The sequence below is a fragment of the Piliocolobus tephrosceles genome, chromosome 21 (genome assembly GCF_002776525.5).
Source record: "Piliocolobus tephrosceles isolate RC106 chromosome 21, ASM277652v3, whole genome shotgun sequence".
Taxonomy (NCBI): domain Eukaryota; kingdom Metazoa; phylum Chordata; class Mammalia; order Primates; family Cercopithecidae; genus Piliocolobus; species Piliocolobus tephrosceles.
The window spans coordinates 36,320,903-36,340,978 of NC_045454.1; the positions used below are offsets into that span (position 1 = coordinate 36,320,903).

The 20,076-nt window shown below is 57.1% G+C and overlaps 2 protein-coding genes across 2 annotated transcripts in view; one reads left to right on the plus strand and one right to left on the minus strand.

Moving 5' to 3' along the window:
• CPAMD8 (C3 and PZP like alpha-2-macroglobulin domain containing 8) overlaps window positions 1-14,957 on the plus strand; it is a 118,107-nt gene extending 103,150 nt beyond the window's left edge. Inside the window, 14 exon segments of the mRNA XM_023229879.2 lie at window positions 978-1,143; window positions 3,552-3,638; window positions 3,742-3,878; window positions 4,247-4,402; window positions 4,481-4,543; window positions 5,162-5,376; window positions 6,718-6,805; window positions 8,515-8,589; window positions 10,110-10,215; window positions 10,298-10,408; window positions 11,220-11,429; window positions 11,559-11,709; window positions 14,583-14,662; window positions 14,665-14,957. Coding sequence (XP_023085647.2) covers window positions 978-1,143; window positions 3,552-3,638; window positions 3,742-3,878; window positions 4,247-4,402; window positions 4,481-4,543; window positions 5,162-5,376; window positions 6,718-6,805; window positions 8,515-8,589; window positions 10,110-10,215; window positions 10,298-10,408; window positions 11,220-11,429; window positions 11,559-11,709; window positions 14,583-14,662; window positions 14,665-14,804 — 1,785 coding nt within the window. The 3' untranslated portion in view covers window positions 14,805-14,957.
• A 935-nt stretch (window positions 14,958-15,892) lies between these two features.
• F2RL3 (F2R like thrombin or trypsin receptor 3) lies at window positions 15,893-18,928 on the minus strand. The gene is made up of 2 exons (XM_023229886.3): window positions 18,629-18,928; window positions 15,893-18,356 (listed from the first exon to the last, which is right to left on the minus strand). The coding sequence occupies exons 1-2, from the start codon at window positions 18,735-18,737 to the stop codon at window positions 17,308-17,310; spliced, it is 1,158 nt and encodes a 385-aa protein (XP_023085654.1). The 5' UTR covers window positions 18,738-18,928; the 3' UTR covers window positions 15,893-17,307.
• Between the last annotated feature and the right edge of the window lie 1,148 nt (window positions 18,929-20,076).

The following is a 20,076-nucleotide window of genomic DNA, read 5'->3' on the forward strand; positions in this document are numbered from 1 at the left end:
GTGTGAACCACTGCACCTGGCCATAGCTAGCTGTCTTAACAAAGACCAGGCCATGGGACTGGGTGGGACAGGGTGGCCAGGGCTCTGCCTGCTTCCCCTAGAGTATCACTGTGCTCATTTGCCATGTACTTGGGCATCCTGGCCAGACCTCATTTGGAAAAAGGAGTGCCAACTTACAAGAATGGTAATGGGATCCAGGGGCAGTGGCTCACACCTGTAATCCCAGCACTTTGGGAAGCCGAGGTGGGAGGCTCGCTTGAGCCCAGGAGTTTGAGACCAGCCTGGGCAACATAGTGAGACTCCATCTCTACGAGAAATAAAACGTTAGCTGAGCATGCTGGTGTGCACCTGTAGTCCCAGTTACTGGGGAGGTCAAGGCGGGAGGGTCGCTTGAGCCCAGGAGTTGAAGGCTTCAGTGAGCTATGGATCATGCCACTGCACTCCAGCCTGGGCAGCAGAGTGAGATGCTGTCTGTATTTTCTTTTCTTTTTTTTTTTTTTTTTGAGACAGAGTCTCACTCTGTTGCCAGGCTAGAATGCAGTGGCAAGATATTAGCTCACTGCAACCTCCAACTCCCTGGTTTAAGCAATTCTTCTGCCTCAGCCTCCCAAGTAGCTGGGATTACAGGCACACGCCACCACGCCCAGCTAATTTTTGTATTTTAGTAGAGATGGGGTTTCACCATGTTGGCCAGGGTGGTCTCAAACTCCTGACCTCAGGTGATCCACCCACCTTGACCTCCCAAAGCGCTGGGATTACACCATGCCCAGCCTATTGAAAAAAAAGAAAGAAAGAAAAGAAAGGAGATGGGGTTTGAAAATTGGGTCTGCAGGCAGTGAGAGCCACAGAAGGGTGCAAAGTAAGGGGCTGTGAGTCATCCAGAGCTCTCCCCAGGGACGCCTCGGAAGCCAGTGGGTGGTGGGTGGGATGGGGGCAGAGCAGCCTCCCAGGGTTCACCGTCCCACCCCACCCTGCAGGAGGAGAGAGGCACCATTGACAAAGCGAGGCACTTCCTGGAGTCTGCTGCACCCCTGGCCACGGATCCCTACAGCTGTGCCCTGACTGCCTATGCACTGACCCTGCTCCGCAGCCCGGCAGCCCCTGAGGCACTGCGCAAGCTCCGTAGCCTGGCCATCATGAGAGGTAGGTGTCCCTGGCCCTCCCCAGAGGCCACAGCGTCGGGAAGCCTACTGTGGAGCCCGGTAAACAACTCATGAACATATTTATGAAAACTGACGAGTCATGTAGTCCCAGCTACTCGAGAGGCTGAGGCGGGAGAATCGCTTGAACCCGGGAGGCGGAGGTTGCAGTGAGCGGAGATCGCGCCTTTGCACTCCAGCCTAGGTGGCAGAGCAAGACTCCGTCTCAAAAACAAAACAAAAAACTGATGAGTCGGCCGGGCGCGGTGGCTCACGCCTGTAATCCCAGCACTTTGGGCAGATCACTTGAGGCCAAGAGTTCGAGACCAGCCGGGCCAACATGGTGAAACCTCGTCTGTCCTAAAAATACAAAAATTAGCTGGGTATGGTGGCAGGTGCCTATAACCCCAGCTACTCGGGAGGCTGAGGCACAAGAATCGCTTGAACCCAGGAGGCAGAGGTTGCAGTGAGCTGAGATCGTACCATTGCACTCTAGCTAAGAAAAGAAAAGAAAAGAAAAGAGAGGAGAGGAGAGGGAAAGAAAGAAAGAAAAGAAAGAAAGAAAGAAAGAAAGAAAGAAAGAAAGAAAGAAAGAAAGAAAGAAAGAAAGAAAGAAAGAAAGGAAGGAAGGAAGGAAGGAAGGAAGGAAGGAAGGAAGGAAGGAAGGAAGGAAGGAAAGAAGGACAAAGGGAAACTGACAAGACACCTTTTGCTCCTTTGTCAATTGCTTTGTTGATTATAGTATTCGTTCATTATTGCATCTGCTAGTGACTTTGTTTGAGGAAGTGGCTTGTCCAAGTCACACCAGCCCAAGCATTACTTACCTTGCCTGTGAAATCTGGGATGCCAACCCCTCAGGAAGGGGGATTCTCAGGGAGGGATCCCCAGCAGAGAACGCATCCCCTGCCTCTGGCCAGGCTCCCTGGAAATCATCCCAGGACAGGGGTGCTAAGAGACAGGGGAGGGTTGGGTCTGGCTTCCACCCTTCCCTCCACTTGCTGCATGAGCCCTGGTAAGTTTTTTCGAGCTATCAGTCCTCCGACCTACAAAATCATCACCCACTGGGACTCCAATCCCTGAGCTTCGACTTTCTCAGAATGCCCCCACACTAAGTCTCCTCCCACTTCACCCAGACCTCCCCGCCCCACCCCTACCCCCAGCAGCTGCACTGGGGCCCAGGCAGGTTTCTCAGCTTAAGTCATTAAGATGCCACCTGAAGAACTGTTTTCATTGCTTCAGAAAGAGAAACGTTTAAAGAGGATCCAGGGACAGAGTGGGAGGTGGTGGCGGTGGGCTGGTTTCTCTCTGGATTTGAGAGCCTTGACACCTCATGTGAGCTCAGAATCCTTGGAGCCTTTTTCTTTTCTTTTCTTTTTTTTTTTTTGAGACAGAGTTTGCTCTTGTTGCCCAGGCTGGAGTGCAAAGGCATGATCTCGGCTCACCGCAACCTCTGCCTCCTGGGTTCAAGCGATTCTCCTAACTCAGCCTCCCAAGTAGCTAGGATTACAGGCATGCGCCACCATGCCCAGCTAATTTTTTGTATTTTTTAGTAGAGACGACGGGTTTTTCCATGTTGATCAGGCTGGTCTTGAACTCCCGACCTCAGGCGATCCGCCCACCTCAGCCTCCCGAAGTGCTGGGATTACAGGTGTGAGCCACCATGACTTGCCATTTTTATTATTATTATTATTTTATATTTATTTATTTACTTATTTTTGAGACAGTCTTACTCTGTCATCCAGGCTGGAGTGTGGAGTGCAGCGGCTCAGTATTGGCTCACTGTAACCTCTGCCTCCTGGGTTCAAGCAATTCTCCTGCCTCAGCCTCTCCAGCAGCTGGGATTACAGGTGTGCACCACCACACACAGCTAATTTTTGTATTTTTAGTAGAGATGGGGTTTCACCATGTTGGCCAGGCTGGTCTTGAACTCCTGACCTCAAGTGATCCACCCACCTCGGCCTCCCAAATTGCTGGGATTACAGATGTGAGCCACTGCACCCAGCCAGAATCTTTGAGCCTTTGCAAGTCGAGTGTGGCTGCTTGGGTGCTAAGTGGGAACATCAGGGGCTGCATCAGTACCTGGTCAGGAGGAAGGCTACTGACTAGTGATGTCTGTGTCTGGGAAAGGGAAGGGTGGCCATTGATTAGTGATGTCTGCCAGGGGTAGGGTAGGGTGGCCATTGATTCATGATGTCTGCCAGGGGCACAGGAAGGGCTAAGGCTGCCATAGGTTTGCAGATCTGAGATGGAGCCTTGAGGCCCTTCCTGTCCCAGTTGTCTTCCCATGACACTCTTTTCCCACTGGGGTCCCACAGTACCTTTTCTTTAGACCCCATGCTTGGATGTGCTCCATGGGATGCCAGGCTGCACACTGGGTGGGGTGGTAGCTCTTGACCACTCCTTTCCTTGCAGATGGGGTCACCCACTGGAGCCTGACAAATTCCTGGGACATGGACAAGGGCACATTACTGAGCTTCGGTGACAGGACCTCTCAGTCAGGTACTGGCCACCCCAGCTCCCGGGTGCCTGCCTTGGCCATACCTCCATGCACTGGGCCCGTGTCCCTGTGTCAGAAGTCCCCAATGGGCCTCTTCCATTGCAGTGGTCTCGGCCGAGGTGGAAATGACAGCCTACGCCCTTCTGACCTACACTCTGCTGGGTGACGTGGCCGCCGCCCTGCCTGTGGTGAAGTGGCTGTCCCAGCAGCGAAATGCACTCGGGGGATTCTCCTCCACTCAGGCGAGCCGGGCAGGGCCAGAGGGAGGGGTTCAGGGCTGGGTGGGTGGGGCCCCTGCCATCCTTGTTTTGAGCTCTGAGGTGGCCAGGCAGTCTGGCCCCTTCTCACTTTGTAGAGCCCCAAAGAGGGCACGGGTTGGGGGTGAGGGACAGATGCCCCTGGATCCTCCATGGGAGCCCAGCCTCTGCCTCTGGGGACACGCCAACCTGGCTGTCCTGAGGCCCCCAGTGCCATGGGTGTCTGCACTGGGTCCAGTCTCTATTCCAGCCCCGTTGGTGCCTGTTTCAGGCCAGGCTTCCAAGACAGGGGTCAGGGGACCACTGGCCAACTCAGTCTCGGGGTTGATGGCCATCTCCTCCTCCATCCCCAGGACACCTGCGTGGCTCTGCAGGCCTTGGCTGAATATGCCATCTTGTCCTATGCTGGAGGTATCAACCTCACTGTCTCCCTGGCCTCCACCAACCTGGACTACCAGGAAACCTTCGAGCTGCACACGACCAACCAAAGGGTTCTGCAGATGGCAGCGGTGCGTGTTCCTGGGACGAGGGCTTGGGGGCTGTTGGAGGAGGAGTCGGCAGGGCCTCACGGTGACTTCTGTCTCCAGATCCCCAGCCTCCCCACGGGGCTGTTTGTGAGTGCCAAGGGGGACGGCTGCTGCCTGATGCAGGTGAGGTTTTGGGGAGCATTAGGTGATATTGGGCTTGTCCTCCTGTGCCCCATCCCCTCCACCCACACAGTGCAACCCCAGGGACCCCCAGAGGGTTCTGAACTCAGCAGCAGGCCAGACCGCAGGGCAGGTTTTCAGCCTTCTAATACTGCCCAAGGCAGGTGGCCATGGTCCTCTCAGGTGTGCTGCCCACCGCCCCCCTCACCCCAGGAAAATCCATTTGACCCTCAGTCCAAGGATCTCTGACCCAGTGACTCAAGCAGATTTGCCTAAGGGCTCAAGGTCATTCCCCCTGCTGTGGCCTGGATTTAACCTCAGACCACGCTGGGGCAGGTGCATCTCACGGGCTCTGACTGGCAGTCAGAGGGCAAGTTTCCCGCGATGACTCTCGCTAGCTCCGTTTTCTCATCTCTAAAATGGGAGCCCAGACAATACCGTGGATGGGAGGGAGACCCCTAGACTCACACATGGCTGAGCACAGCTCTGAAACTGTCATGGATGTCACTGTCCTCATAATTCTGGCTCTCCCCACCTCCCCACTGCCCTTTCTCCTCCCCTACCCTGCACCTGTTGTGGAGGGCCCAAGTGCCTAAGTCTCCATCCTCCAACACCCCCCAGATTGGTGTCACCTACAATGTGCCTGACCCGGTGGCCAAGCCGGCTTTCCAACTGCTCGTTAGCCTCCAGGAGCCCCAGGCCCAGGGACGCCCGCCCCCCATGCCTTCCTCCTCAGCTGAGGGTTCCCGAGGAGACAGACCCCCAGCTGACGATGATGACCCAGCGGCCGATCAGCATCACCAGGAATACAAGGTGATGCTGGAGGTGTGCACCAGGTAAGGCCGCCTGCCCTGCTGGCGTGGGCATCCCAGGAGGGCATAATGTGGGGAGAGGATGGCCTCCTGGGACCAGGAGGAGCTTCCGGCTCCAGGCACTCAGTGGTGGTTTTTGTTTTGTTTTGTTTTGTTTTTTTGAGACGGAGTCTCGCCCTGTCACCCAGGCTGGAGTGCAGTGGCACGATCTCGGCTCACTACAACCTCTGCCTTCTGGATTCAAATGGTTCTCCTGTCTTAGCCTCCCGAGTAGCTGGGATTACAGGTGCCCGCCATCACACCCAACTAACTTTTTTGTATTTTTAGTAGATACAGGGTTTCACCATGTTGGCCAGGCTGGTCTCGAACTCCTGACCTCGTGATATGCCCACCTCGGCCCCCCAAAGTGCTGGGATTACAGGTGTGAGCTACCTCACCCAGCCATTTTTTGAAGTGAATGAAAGAAAAGTGAACGGACACAGAAGACTCCAGTATGGTTGGGGCGGGTGGGCCAGATGGGGACAGCCATGTGTGGCGGGGACACTGGTAACACTAGGACACCGATAACACCAGCACCAGGCCCCTTGGTTTCCAGGAGTGAGCCTGGGACCCGGTCACAGTGGGTCCTCATCCTAGGAAGATGTTTGTTGCCATGGTGATGGATGCTTGTCACCATGGCGACGATTGGTGGGTGAGTGGTTGCCATGACACTCGCAGCCCCGGTAGCGGCTGCCCTGACCTTGACTCTCATCCTGAATGTGTCCAAGTTCCCCATCTCAGAAAGTTCGGAAGACCAGAGTCCAGCTTGGTGCACTTCCCGCAGCTGCAAGCTGCACACTGAATGTCGGCTTCCTCTTGTCCCCGACGCCCTATAGGAAGCGCCTGGCATACTGCAGGCTCCAGAGAGAGCCCAGTTACTTTCCTCCCCGCCCTGCCATGTTACAGAAGGAGAAACTGAGGCCGGAGCTAGGGGGTTGATTTCCCAGAGTCTCCTGCAGGGTGGCACTGTTGAAGCACCTAGACTGTGGCTGCTCTGTGGAGCCATGTCAAGAGGGGGTCGCCAGCTGCTTCCCAGGCTGGGGACAGAGAGTGAAGTGCAGGACAAAACACAGTGCCTAGTCACGAGACCTGGTCAAGCCTAGAGCCCTTGGCAAGGCCCTTTCCTTCTGGCCTCAGTGTCCCTGCTGTAAAATGGGTTGACCGAGCTAACCAAGCCAAGGATGTGTGTGCCAATGGCCCGCCGGCCAGGCCCCAGGGCAGGCTTCCTGGGACATCAGCTGTGTGGGCTCCAGAGGGAGAGCTGACCGTGAATTCCACGTCCAGGCTTGAGCTCTAGGGCCTCTCTCTCTCCCCTGTTGTCGGAAGGTGGCTGCACGCAGGATCTTCCAATATGGCTGTCCTCGAGGTGCCCCTGTTGTCAGGCTTCCGGGCAGAAATCGAGAGTCTGGAGCAGGTGAGGTGGCACTGGTGAGCAGCAGTGGGCAGGGATCCCCGAACAGTAGTCAGGGCTTAGGCACCCAGGGTCAGGCTGGCTGGCAGCCCAGCCCTTTGTAAAATGCTATGGGTATTATTTTCTTTTCTTTCCTTTAGTCTCTCTCTCTCTCGCTTGCTCTCTGTCTCGCTCTCTCTCATGCTCTCTTGCTCTCTCACTCTCTCTCATGCTCTCTCTCTCTCTTTTTTTTTTTTTTGTTTGAGATAGTCTTGCTCTGCTGCCCAGGCTAGAGTGTAGCGGTGCGATCTTGGCTCAAATTCCCAGTGGAGCCTTGAACTTCCAGGCTTAAGTAATCCTCCCACCTCAGCCTCCCGAGTAGCCAGGACTACAAGCATGCGCCACTATGCCCTGCTAAGTTTTGTATTTGTGGCAGAGACAGGGTTTCGCCATGTTGCTCAGGCTGGTCTCAAACTCCTGGGCTCAAGCAATCCTTTGCCTCAGCTTCACAAAGTGCTGGGGTTACAGACAAGAGCCACCACGCTCAGCCCCTTTTTTCCTCCCTTTCTGGGCAAAAATGGGCCATCTGTCTATTGAGGAGTAGGTGGGGTGGTGTGGGGGCTGCTCCAACAGGTGGATCTCCCGTGGGGCCATTGTCATATGATGATGATGATGATGATGATGATTATTATTATTATTATTATTATTATTATTTGAGATGGAGTTTTGCTCTTGTTGCCCAGGCTGGAGTGCAATGGAACAATCTCAGCTCACTGCAACCTCCACCTCCCCGGTTAAAGCGATTCTCCTGCCTCAGTCTCCCAAGTAGCTGGGATTACAGGCATGCACCACCATGCCCAGCTAATTTTTCGTTTTTAGTAGAGACGGGGTTTCTCCATGTTGGTCAGGCTGGTCTCAAACTCCTGACCTCAGGTGATCTGCCCACCTCAGCCTTCCAAAGTGCTGGGATTATAGGTGTGAGCCACAGCACCGGCCCACTGTCACTATTATAAATGCCATCTAGAACTTCAGCAAAGTTCCGTGTGCTTTGGCCCTGGGTGGGAAGCCATGGAGTATTCTCAATCCACATTCTGCTGAGACCAGCTGTCACCCTCACAAACCTAAGAGAGACCAGTGCCACATTCCCATTTTGTACAGGAGGGAAGAGGGACATGGGAGTCCTGCCAAGCTCTGACTGGGGGAGAAAGAGGTCCAAGGACCAAAGGAGGTCTGCAGTGTGGGGAGGGTGGAACAGGAAAGCCAGGCCTATTGTCACCTCCCCTCCAAGGAGGCTGCACAGAGCACCAGGGGATGACAATGTGGTCAATTCAGAGGCCTTGGAGTGGGTGTGGGTTTTTTAAATCAAAAACTGAAAAAAAAAAAATCCCAGACTGGGAGGAGAACTTGAATAGTACAGCCGAGACACCAGCAGATGGCAGGGCTCAGCCGGGCTCCTCGCTGGCCACGGAGAAGCCTGACCTGGGCTTTGGGCTGGGTTGAGGGAGTGTATAGGGAGGGCAGGCAGGTGCTCTGGGTAGGGATAGTCATCCTTGAGCATCCTCTCCTGGGTGTTGAGAGGCTGGCAGGGCCTGGGGAGCACTGACCAGCACCCAGACCCCAGCCCATGGTAACTTGTGGGCAAGTCCAAGCATCCCACTGACTACTGCCTCCAGGAGATGGGAGAGGAAGCAAGCAGAGAGTCTGAGGACCCTGACTTCTGCCTTCCTCTGCAGCTGCTCCTTGACAAGCACATGGGGATGAAGAGGTATGAAGTGGCTGGACGCCGAGTGCTCTTCTACTTTGATGAGGTACCACCAGCCAGGGTTGGTGAAGGAGGCTTCCCTGGTGTGCATGTTGGTGAGGGTGCGCCGGTCACTGCCTGGTGTGGCTCCCTGCAAGTATCTTGTACCATAAAAAAGACATTGGGGCGGGGCATGGTGGCTCATGCCTGTAATCCCAGTACTTTGGGAAGCCGAGGTGGGAGGACCACTTGAGCTCAGGGGTTCGAGACCAGCCTGAGCAACATGGCAAAACCCTATCTTTACAAAAAATATAAAAAAGTGGCCAGGCGCTTTGGCTTACGCCTACAATCCCATCACTTTGGGAGGCCGAGGTGGGCGGATCACCTGAGGTCAGGAGTTCGAGACCAGCCTGGCCAACATGGCAAAACTCCGTCTCTACTAAAAATACAAAAATTAGCCAGGTGTGATGGCGCGCTCTGTAATCCCAGCTATTCGGGAGGCTGAGGCAGGAGAGTCACTTGAACCTGGGAGGCGGAGGTTGCAGTGAGCCGAGATTATGCCACTGCACTCCAGCTTGGGCAACAGAGCAAGACCCGCAAGACCTCATCTGAAAAAAAAGAAAGACACTGGGAGAATAAATTCCAGGCAGAGCTGGCCATGCTGACAGCTCTGTGTCCTCGGCTGATGACAGTTGGTGGAAAAAGCAGGGAGGGGCCACAGTGGATATTATCCATCTGTGGGAAGGAGTGAAACATTGATCCGTGCTACAGCATGGATGAACCTCAGAAACATGATGCTGAGTGAAAGAAGCCAGACACAAAAGGCCACAGAGTACATGATTCCATTGATATGAAATGCCCAGAACAGGCAAATCGGTAGAGTAGGAAAGATTCGTGGTTGCCAGGGGCTGGGGGAGTGGGGAGCGAGTGCTGATGGGGATGGGATTTTCTTTGGGGGAGAAAGAAACTGTGCTGTAACTAGACAGAGGTGATGATTGCACAGTATTGTGAATATGCCAAGTCCCGCCCACACATGCTCAGCCATGTGTGCACACACACAAAAAAGGAGTGGTGTTTGGGAGGCCACCTGAGATGTTTTCCCAGTGGGATGGAAGGACCCAAAGAATCAAAAATGGGACCGAGGCTGGGCGCGGTGGTTCACGCCTGTAATCCCAGCACTTTGGGAGGCCGAGGCAGGTGGATCACTTGAGGGCTGGAGTTGGAGACCAGCCTAGCCAACATGGTGAAACCCAGTCTTGATCAAAAGTACAAAAAATTAGCAGGGTGCGGTGGTGGGCGCCTGTAATCCCAGCTACTTGGGAGGCTGAGGCAGGAGAATCACTTGAACCCAGGAGGCCGAGGTTGCAGTGAGTCAAGATTAAGCCACTGCACTCCAGCCTGGGCAACAGAGCGAGACTCTGTCTCAGGGGGGGAAAAAAAGGGAAAAAGAAAAAAAGAAAATGGGATCACGTTTCTTCTGTGTTTCACGAGTCCTGGGTATCCCTGAAATCAGCCAGTTCTGGGCCCAAGCTCAGCGCCCCAGGCCTACTGACCCGGGTCGAGCCTGCGCCCGCCACTGCCCCGCAGATCCCCAGCCGGTGCCTGACGTGTGTGCGGTTCCGTGCGCTCCGGGAGTGCGTGGTGGGCAGGACGTCGGCGCTGCCAGTCTCCGTGTACGACTACTACGAGCCTGGTAGGCCCGCGCGCCCGCACCCCCCGCCCGACCCCTGATACTTCGCGCCTGCACTCGGTCACCCGCCACCCTTGTCCCGCAGCCTTCGAGGCCACTCGCTTCTACAACGTCAGCGCGCACAGCCCACTCGCCCAGGAACTGTGCGCTGGACCCGCGTGCAACGAGGTGGAGCGCGCCCCTGCCCGGGGCCCGGGTGAGTGCGCGGAGCCACTGCCGCCCCCCACCGCGGCCTGCCACACCCAGACTCCCACCCGCAGGCGCCGGGGAGGGCTCCCCTGGGGGCTTGGCGGAGGAGGGGCCAGCATAAAGTCAGGAGGACGCAGCACAGGGGTGGGCGGGCGCTCTGCCTGTACCGGGGAGGCGGGGCTGGAGGAGCGGTCAGTGCGGAGGGGCGTGGCTGGCGAATGGTCAGTATACTGGGGGCAGGGCCAAGCCAGTGAGGGTGTGGTCACTGTGGTGGGGACTGGGCCCAGTGGGTTGAGGGTGGTCAGTGTGGTGAGGGCGGGGCCGAGCGGGGAGGGGGAGGTGAGTGAGGAGGGGGTGGGTGTGGTTAGTGCGGGGGGCGGAGTTGAGGGTGGGTGTGGTCAGTGCGGAGGGGGTGTTAAGAGTGTGCTCAGGACGGAGGGGCGGGGGTTGAGGGTGGGAGCCGTCAGTGCCGAGGAGGTGGGTTTGGGGTGGGTGTAGTCAGTGCGGAGGAGGCGCGGCGGGGACAGGGGCTGTTGTTGCAGGGCGGCCCAGACAGGACGCCCTGCTTCCTTTCTCTTCTACAACCGCTTTTTAAAAATCTGTTTCTGTTTTTGTAAGTATTAGGCAAATACCTGCGTGAAATTCCATGAGACCAGGGCTCAGGACCTCCCATTAACTGTCGCGCCCCAAGACCCACTGAGGGGGGAGTGGGCCCGGGCCCCAGGGACGTCTCCCCGACCCCCAGGCTCTGTGGGGGTGCGGGCAAGGTGCAGGGTGGGGGGTCCTCCGTGTCCTGTCGAGCCTGCGTCGTTCCCCAGGCTGGTCCCCCGGCGAGTCGGGCCCTGGAGTGGCCCCTGAGGAGGGGGCGGCGATCACGCGATGCGGCTGCGACCACGACTGCGGCGCCCAGGGGGACCCAGTGTGCGGCTCCGACGGGGTGGTCTACGCCAGCGCCTGCCGCCTTCGGGAGGCAGCCTGCCGCCGGGCCGTGCCTCTGGAGCCCGCGCCTCCCAGCTGCTGCGCCCTCGGTGAGGACCCTAGCCCTCGCCTAGCCTCAGGGACCCCATCGCTGCTGCTCTGGGCCACGGATCTCCTCCCCTCGGCCGTTGGGTCCCCTCCCGGCTACGCCCTCCCGACCGAGGTCCCCTTCCTTCCAGAGCAGCCGCTGCCGGCCTCAGTGTCCTCCACCTACGGGGATGACCTGGCTTCTGTGGCCCCGGGGCGTTTGCAGCAGGACATGAAGCTGAATGGAGCCGGCCTTGAGGTGGTGGACTCACACCCTGAGTCTGAAGGGGAGGTGGAGGACAGGTGAGAGCTGGGCCCACCCCAGAGGTCAGACACATAGGCTCAGTATCTCCCAACCTCCCTTCCCTACCAACCTCCCTCCGCCACCTGCCCCGACCCCCCACAGGCAGTGGGAGTGACTCAAAGGGTCAGAGGCTCAGAGTTTCTGGGGACACAGTGGAACATTCATCCTCCCTCCACCCCGGCCCACGCAACACTCACCAGCGAACAGCTGTGGTTTGTGTGTGTGTGTGTGTGTGTGTGCGCGCGCGCGCGCATACGGGTCAAGGATCCCTTATCCGAAATGCCTGGGACCAGAAGTGTTTTGGATTTCAGATTTTTTCAGATTTCAGAACGCTTGCATGATATAGTTAGCTAAGGTTCAGCATCCCTACTCTAAAAATCTGAAATGCTCCGATGAGCATTGCCTTTGAGCACGTCAAGTTGCTGCTCAAAAAGATTTGGATTTTGGAACATTTCAGATTTAGGATTTTTGGACTAGGGAAGCTTAGCCTGTAGTTAGCAGCATGTGGTTTCCTCGTGGGCAGATTTGTGTAATCTCAACCATAGTCAACAAACATCCCATTTGCACAGAATCCTTCCAGCTGCTCTTCCATAATTTCACCTCTCCCCTCAACACCTGCAACCACTAAGCCATTTTCCCCTTCCGCGTCTGTAATTTTGTCATTTCGAGAATGCCAGGTAAGTGGAATCAGAGCGGATAATCTTTGGAGCATGATTCCCTTGCGTTCACCTGTGGTGTTTCGTGTATCCATAGTTCATTCTTTTTTTTTTTTTTTTTTTTTTTTTTTGTGAGATGGAGTATTACTCTGTCACCCAGGCTGGAGTGCAATGCCTCAATCTGGGCTCACTGCAACCTCCACCTCCCAGGTTCAAGCGATTCTCCTACCTGAGCCTCCCCAGTAGCTGGGATTACAGGGGCCCACCACCATGCCCAGCTAATTTTTTTGTATTTTTAGTAGAGGCAGGGTTTCACCATGTTGGCCAGGCTGGTCTTGAACTCCTGACCTCAGGTGATCCACTCGCCTTTGCCTCACAAAACACTGGTATTGCAGGCATGAGCCACTGTGCCCGGCCTATTCTTTTTATTTTTGAAACGAGGTCTCACTGTATTGCCCAGGTTGGAGTATAGTGGCATGGTCATGGCTCGCTGCAGCCTCAATCTCCTGAGCTCAAGCGATCCTCTTGCTTCAGCCTCCCAAGTAGCTGGGACCACAGGCACACACCACCACGTCCAGCTAATTTGTGTGTGTGTGTGTGTGCGTGTGTATGTGTGTGTGTGTGTGTGTGTTGTAGAGATGGGGTCTCTGTATGTTGCCCAAGCTGGAGTGCCATGGCTGTTCACAGACGTGGTCATTGTGCACTGCTACCTCAAACTCCTGGGCTCAAGTTATCCTCCCATCTCAGCCTCCCAAAGCTTTGGGATTACAGGCATGAGCAGCTGTGCCCGGCCTGGAGTTTGTTCTTTTGCATTTGCTGGTAGTGTTCTGTGGCTAACTTTTTGATTTGGTTGGTGGTCTGACACAAGCTGTTACCCCCTTACCGCACGTGAACACCCAGAGCCCATTATTGTAGTCCACCGGGCAAGGAGGCAGAGTTGTGCAGTGCCAGGCCTGGGCCATGTGTCCCCCTCCTAGTTGGGGTTCTGCCATCTAAATCAGGAGGTGGCAGCCAGCCGGACTCCTGTGGAGGTGGGTTCAGGAAATGGGTGTGGGGTCCCATCCCAAAATCCTGGCAGTCCCATAGGAACCTTTCTGCTTCTCTCCTGGCCAGTCAGAGCGGCTTCTCTTCCTAATGGCTGCCCTGCTCAGAGCAGGACGACACCATCTGGCTGCATCCTGTCCCTATCCGCCTGTGACTCTGCCTGGTGGGTGGGCAGACCTTGGCCCAGGTGACACCTGCCTCTAAATGAACCCAAGGAGCAGAATGGCAGAGATCTACCCGTCCCTAGGATGGGACTCGGGGCCCAGGTGTGGGCTCAGCAGTCACCCGAGTGGTGCAGGGGAGACAGCTGGAGGTCCCTTGGGAGACCCCCCTACTTCCTAGCTACAGCTGGAACTCCAAGCACCCCCATCCCCCAGCCTTGGAGCTGGGCATCATTTTCCTGGGGCCATGGCGGCTCCCACAGCCTGACATTCTGTTCCTGGGAGAAGAAACATTCCCAGAAAGCACTCGTGTGGCCAAAAGCCTCTTTCTGAGCGAACACAGCGTGGACTAAATTAGCAAAACATCCAGCCCGTGGGCAACTTCAAAACGGAACAGACCGCCTTTCTCTGAAACACAAAGCCTTGGCCTCCCTTTGGGGCACCCAGGACCCCGAATTGCCCTAAGACTGTCCCAGCTCTGGAACCCTCTGCCTTCGCCCCAGGGGACCTCGGGCTCACATCACAAGGCCCTGCGGGGAAGCAGATGACTCTCAGCAAATGCACTTTCAGCTTCTGGCTGCCCGGGCTGGGTGTCCCCGGTGCTTCCTCACTGTGAGTTCCTGATGTCGCCGTGCCCAGAGGACCAGCCCACTCCCAGGGCCCCCAGGTCCAGAACCTGCCTGCCTTGGGGGGGCCCTACCAGCTGCCTGCCACCAGCACCAGCAGACTTTGATTCCCTTTTGTGACCCCTGGCACCTGCTTATGTCTGCATTTGCCCATCTTCTCCGGGGTGGTATTTATTTCAGCCAACACCGCTCAGCCCTGATCTCTGCCACCACGGAGGCCCCTCGCTGCCTGAGAGGTCAAGGTCTGAGGCTGACCTGGCCTGTGAGTTCCCCACCCCTGGCCCCCATCACCCTACAAGGGACAGGCCCCTTGACTCCTTCCTCAGCCCAAGGCCCGGTGCCCACTTACTGTAGAGGATGTTGTAAGATAAAACCTTATCTCCAGGGTCATGGCCAGGCCTCGGCCTCCTGCAGGCAGCGGGAACCTAGAGCACAGCACCCAGAGCGCCAGCCCGTTCCACAGATGGCCCCTCGGAGACGTAGTGGCAGGGTGGTGGGGGCCCACGGTCCAGGGCTCCTGAGCCCCCATGTCTTCATCTACAGCCCAGCCTTTCAGAGTGGTGGGGAGGAGCATTTATGGATGTCAAACACCTGCACCCTGAGATAATCCTACAACCACATGGAGTTGTAGGACCACAGTCTGGTCCTGGGGACCGCTCATACCCACACACCCAGCTTGTGCCTGTGGTTAACAACTCAGAAAACTCTAGTAAATGATCACTCCAGGATATTGACATGAATACACATCACTGATCTTACTTACATGTTCTGGGTTGCACGTGAACTTTGTGTGTGCGTGTGTGTATGTGTGTGCATGTGTGTGTTCCAGGCACCTGACACCCCCAGCCCAGGCCTGCCCAAAGTTGGGCTGATCAGAGACATACACCCAATGAGCCCAACAGTGGTCCCCCCACCCTCTGCCTTGCCCCTGTAGTTCATGCCCCAGTGGTCTTTGAATCTGCCCTGTGCCACTCCGTGGAGTGAGCAGCGGTGTCTGTGTGTGTGTGTGTGTGTGTGTGTGTGTGTGTGTGTGTGTGTTTGTGCACCAGGTGCTGAGGCTTCTCCCCTTCCCCACACACCAGCTGTGTCCTTCGTAGACACTGGTATGGCCCCTTGTGGCCTGTCCCGTGCAAGGCTTACAGCCGGCTGCCAACATCCTGGCAGAAGGGAGTTCAAGGTCTGCAGTACCCAAACCCTCCAGCGCACACTGTCCACCCCCACCCCCATTGTCCCACCTTGTCCGTGGTGACATTGACAGAAAGTGAAAAGAAGGATCAGCCTGCAGGTGAGAGGAGGAAAAGCGAGGGTCCCCAGCAGCCAGGGGACAGCAGGAGTCTGAGCCATGCTAGCGATGGGTTTTGGGGAGCAGAGTTGGGGGTGCTATTCTGGTTGCTGAAGAGAAATCCCAAAGCCAGAAGCTGGTGGGCATGAGAATGGCCAACCAGGCTCTGGGCCTGGTGGGGCCCCAGCATTGGGCACTGGGGCTGGGGTGCCCTGAGCCTCCTGGGCAGGAATTTGCAGTGAGTTTCCGGGGAACGCAGCCCCAGCCCCAGCCCCATCTCAGACACCAGCGCGTCGTGGGCTGCATCCAGTGTAGAAAGCCGAGCCAGAGAGGCTGCCAGGGCCCAGGAAGCAGCGTTTGATCCTGTTTCAGATTCCTGGGCTTCCCTGACAAAGCACCATACACCAGGCAGCTTAAAACAACGGGAGTTTATTATCTCACAGTTCTACAGGGCAGAGTCCAAGGTCAAGGTGGTGCAGGGCTGGTTCCCTCCGGAGGCTGTGAGGAAGAGCCCGTCCCAGGCCTGTCTCATGGCTGCTGGTGGCTGCTGGCTGCGCTTGGCGTCTTGGCATCCCTTAGTTTGTGTCCGTCCACACCACTCCCATCTCTGCCTCTGTTGCCACGTGGCTTTCTTCTCCGTGTGTCTCTGTGTCCTCTTCTCTTCTTTTTTTTTTGGCGGGGGGGTGGTGGTGGTGGGGCGGACAGAGTCGCTCTTTTGCCCAGGCTGGAGTGCAGTGGCACCATCTCAGCTGACCACAACCTCTGCCTCCCAGGTTCAAGCGAGTCTCCTGCCTCAGCCTCCCCAGTAGCTGGGACTACAGGTGCCCACCACCACACCTGGCTAATTTTTGTATTTTTGGTAGAGATGGGGTTTCCCAATGTTGGCCAGGCTGGTCTTGAACTCCTGGCCTCAGGTGATCTGCCCAACTCGGCCTCCCAAAGTGCTGGGATTGCAGGTGCGAGCCACTGCACCCAGCTGTCTCTCATCTTCTTTTTTTAATTTTAGTTTGTTTATTTTTGAGACAAGGTCGTGCTCTGTTGCCCAGGCTGGAGTGCAGTGGTACAATCATAGCTGACAGCGACCACAACCTCCCAGGCTCAAGTGATCCTCCCGCCTGTGCCTCTTGAGTGGCTGGGACTATAGGCGCGTGCCACGATGCCTGGTTCGTTTAAAAAAAAAAAATTTCTTTTTTTGTAGGGTTGGGATCCCTCTGTGTTGCCCAGGCTGGTCCCAAACTCCTGGCCTCAAGCAGTCCTCCCATCTTGGCCTCCCAGAATGCTGAGATTATAGGCGTGAGGCACCACACCTGGCCGTCTCTTTTCGTCTTTTAAAAATTGAATTAAATTGATTAATTAATTTAGAGACAGCGTCTCACTCTGTCACGCAGGTTGGAGTCCAGTGGTGCATTCTCGGCTCACTACAACCTCTGCCTCCCGGGTTCAAGTGATCCTCCTGCCTCAGCCTCCTGAGTAGCTAGGATTACAGGCACCCGCCACCACGCCCAGCTAATTTTCGTATTTTTGGTAGAGAGAGAGTTTTACCATGTTGCTCAGGCTGGTTGGTTCACCCCTGGGCTGAAGTGATCCATCCGCCTTGGCCCCCAAAGTGCTGGGATTTCAGGCATGAGCCACCAGGCCTGGCTTCTCCTTATCTTATGAGGACACCACCCACACTGGATGTAAGGCCCACCCTTCTCCAAAGTGACCTCCACTAGTGACAGTTGTAATGACCCAATTTCCAAATAAAGTCACATTCTGAGGTCCCGAGGAGGACATGAAGTAGGGGAAGGGACTCTGTTCGACCCAGTACGGCCTTCCCCACTTTGTGTCACCGGAGCAAAGAGGAGTGGGTGCCCATGCCCTGGCTGCCCCCTTCCGCAGAGGCCTTGGAGGCCACGGTGTCCCCTGGCGACCGTCGGAAGAGCCCCGCCCGCACCTTGTCCCTGAACTCGGCCGACACGTAGTAGTAGACAAAGGGATCCACGCAGCTGTTGAGGGTACTCAGTGCCAGGCTAGGCACGTAGGTGCCGTAGAGGTTGCCCCAGGCGCTGGGGCGCGGGTCCGAGTAATGCAGCAGCAGCAGCAGGTTGCTGGGCACGAAGAAGGCCACGGCGGAGGCCAGCACCACCGCGGTCAGCCTCAGTGCGTGGCCATAGCGCCGGCCGCTGGCCGCCAGCGTGCGCAGGGTGGCCCCGTAGCACAGCAGTATGGCCAGCAGGGGCAGGAAACAGCCCAGCACCGCCAGGCAGGTGAAGGCCGGTTGCCAGTGGGAGGCCTGTGCGTCCAGGGGCAGCGCGTCATGGCAGAGCACGCGATCGGAGCGTGCCAGCCTGAAGGTTTGCTGCTGCAGTGTCAGGGGCAGTGCCAGGGCGGCTGCCATGAGCCAGGCAGCCACGCAGAGTCCAAGGGCCAGGCGCCGGCCACGCAGGGTGCGGGCCCGCAGCGGGTGCACCAGGGCCAGGTAGCGGTCCAGGCTGATAGCAGCCAGCAGCAGCACCGAGCCATACATGTGGCCGTAGAGTGCGGCCGTGGCCAGGCGGCAGGCGGCCTCCCCGAAGGGCCAGCGCTGGCCACGCAGGTGGTAGGCGACCCGTGGGGGCAGCGCCAGGGCCAGCAGGAGGTCAGCGGCCGCCAGGTTGATCAGCAGCATGGTGGAGGGTAGCCGAGGTGCCCGCGTGGCCAGTACCCACAGGGCTAGCCCGTTGGCCGGCAGCCCCACCGCCAGGACCAGCCCATAGAGGGCGGGCACCAGCCTGGTAGGCACCCAGCCCAGAAGCAGCGCCCGTGAGCTGTCCGGGAGCTCTAGGATGTCACTGTCATTAGCACAGACTTGGCCTGGGTAGCCGCGGGGGCCCGGCAGGATTGAGGGCGCACTGTCTGTGGAAGAGAGGGGATGTTGGTCAGCCCTGCCTCGGGGGGTGACAAGCAGCAGCAGGGAGGGAGCTGCTCAGAACCTGGGATCTGCCCTGGTGGGAAACAGCTGGACATGACACTCAAGGGAATAGTCCAGCCCTGTGGGGTCAGGGACGGGATGTAGGGTGGGCTGGGCTGAAGCCCCAACTTCCCAGCCTCCCCCTCCCCAGCTCCGGGCCCCCAACTCCCTCACTTGTGTAAGCCCATCTCTGCACCCCAAGGCCAGGAGCACTCACCATCACCGCCTCCGGTGCTCCCACCCTCGTCATAGAAGCTGGGGGTCTGGGTGCCGCCAGATAGGCTGAACCCCAGCACCAGGGGCCACAGGAGCAGTCGTCCCCACATGACTGCACTCAGGCTGCTTTGGGCTGTGGCCTCAGGCGTCCTGCCTCGCCAGACCCTGAGCCCTAGCTTCTGGAGCCTGGGCGGATGAGCAGATCATGCCAGGGGAGATAAACCGGGAAGGCTGCCCCTCCCCCTGCAGACTCACCAGGGCCGCTCGCCAGCCAGCCCGTGGGAGGACTGGAGTGTGGGTTATGGAGGCCGGGGTGCCCCAGCTTGCTGTGTCCAGCTGTGGCGCCTCCCAAGCACCCAGGTGCCAGGCTAGCAAGATGCAAAAGAGGTCCCAACTATAGCCAGCACCCCCAGTCCCTGGCCAGCCCAGGAAGCATCTGTGACTCAAGTGGCCACTTCCTACCAGCTGGTCACATCTGCAGCCACTGTTCTCATGACAGCCCTGTCCTCACCCCAATCCCCACGCCCATCAAGGGCTCCGGGCCCTTCCTGAAGTCACGCCCCCACTTCCTATCTCTGGTGAGCAGGATAAGAAGAGCCCTGCTAGGCCGGGCGCAGTGGCTCACGCCTGTAATCCCAGCACTTTGGGAGGCCAAGGCAGTCAAATCACCTGAGGCTGGGAGTTTGAGACTGGCCTGACCAACATGGAGAAACCCCATCTCCACTAAAAATGCAAAATTAGCCGGGCCTGGTGGCATATGCCTGTAATCCCAGCTACTCTGGAGGCTGAGGCAGGAGAATTGCTTGAAGTAGGGAGACGGAGGTTGCAGTGAGCCGAGATCGTGCCATTGCACTCCAGCCTGGGCGACAAGAGTGAAACTCCGTCTCAAAAAAAAAAAAAAAAAAACAAGCCCTTTCCTGCTTCCCTGGGTCAGAGGTCAGAGGTCACAGCAGGTGAGCCACACACCCTGAAGTCCCCCTCATCCTTGGCAGGTGCTGTCCCCGGCATGGCTGTCTCCCCTACAGCTGCCCGTGTGTTCCCTGGGCAAGAGCGAAGCAAGGCACTCATACAGGGGTGCCTTGTGAGTGTGTGGTCAGCCGAGGATAGCTGAAGCGCTCTCGAGGTTCAGCCAGAGTCCCTGACCCTGGGCTCATGTTGCTCTGGGGTTCTGAGGGGACCCTTGCTTTTACCCTCTGGGAGGTGCCCATCCTTGTTTTTTTTTTTTTTTTTTTTTATTACGAGTCTTGCTCTGTCACCCAGGCTGGAGTGCAGTGGCAGAATCTTGGCTCACTGTAACCTCCACCTCGTGGGTTCAAGCAATTCTCCCACCTCAGACTCCTGAGTAGCAGGGACTACAGGCGTCTGCCACCAAGCCCAGCTAACTTTTGTATTTTTATTAGAGACGGGGTTTCGCCATGTTGACCAGGCTGGTCTCGAACTCCTGACCTC

What these genes read in the sequence shown, in the direction of transcription:
- F2RL3 (XM_023229886.3), bottom strand. Translation starts at nt 18,737, where the DNA reads ATGTGGGGACGACTGCTCCTGTGGCCCCTGGTGCTGGGGTTCAGCCTA. An exon ending in GAGCACCGGAGGCGGTGATG is followed by an intron (nt 18,357 to 18,628) that starts GTGAGTGCTCCT and finishes TCTCTTCCACAG; the next exon opens with ACAGTGCGCCCTCAATCCTG.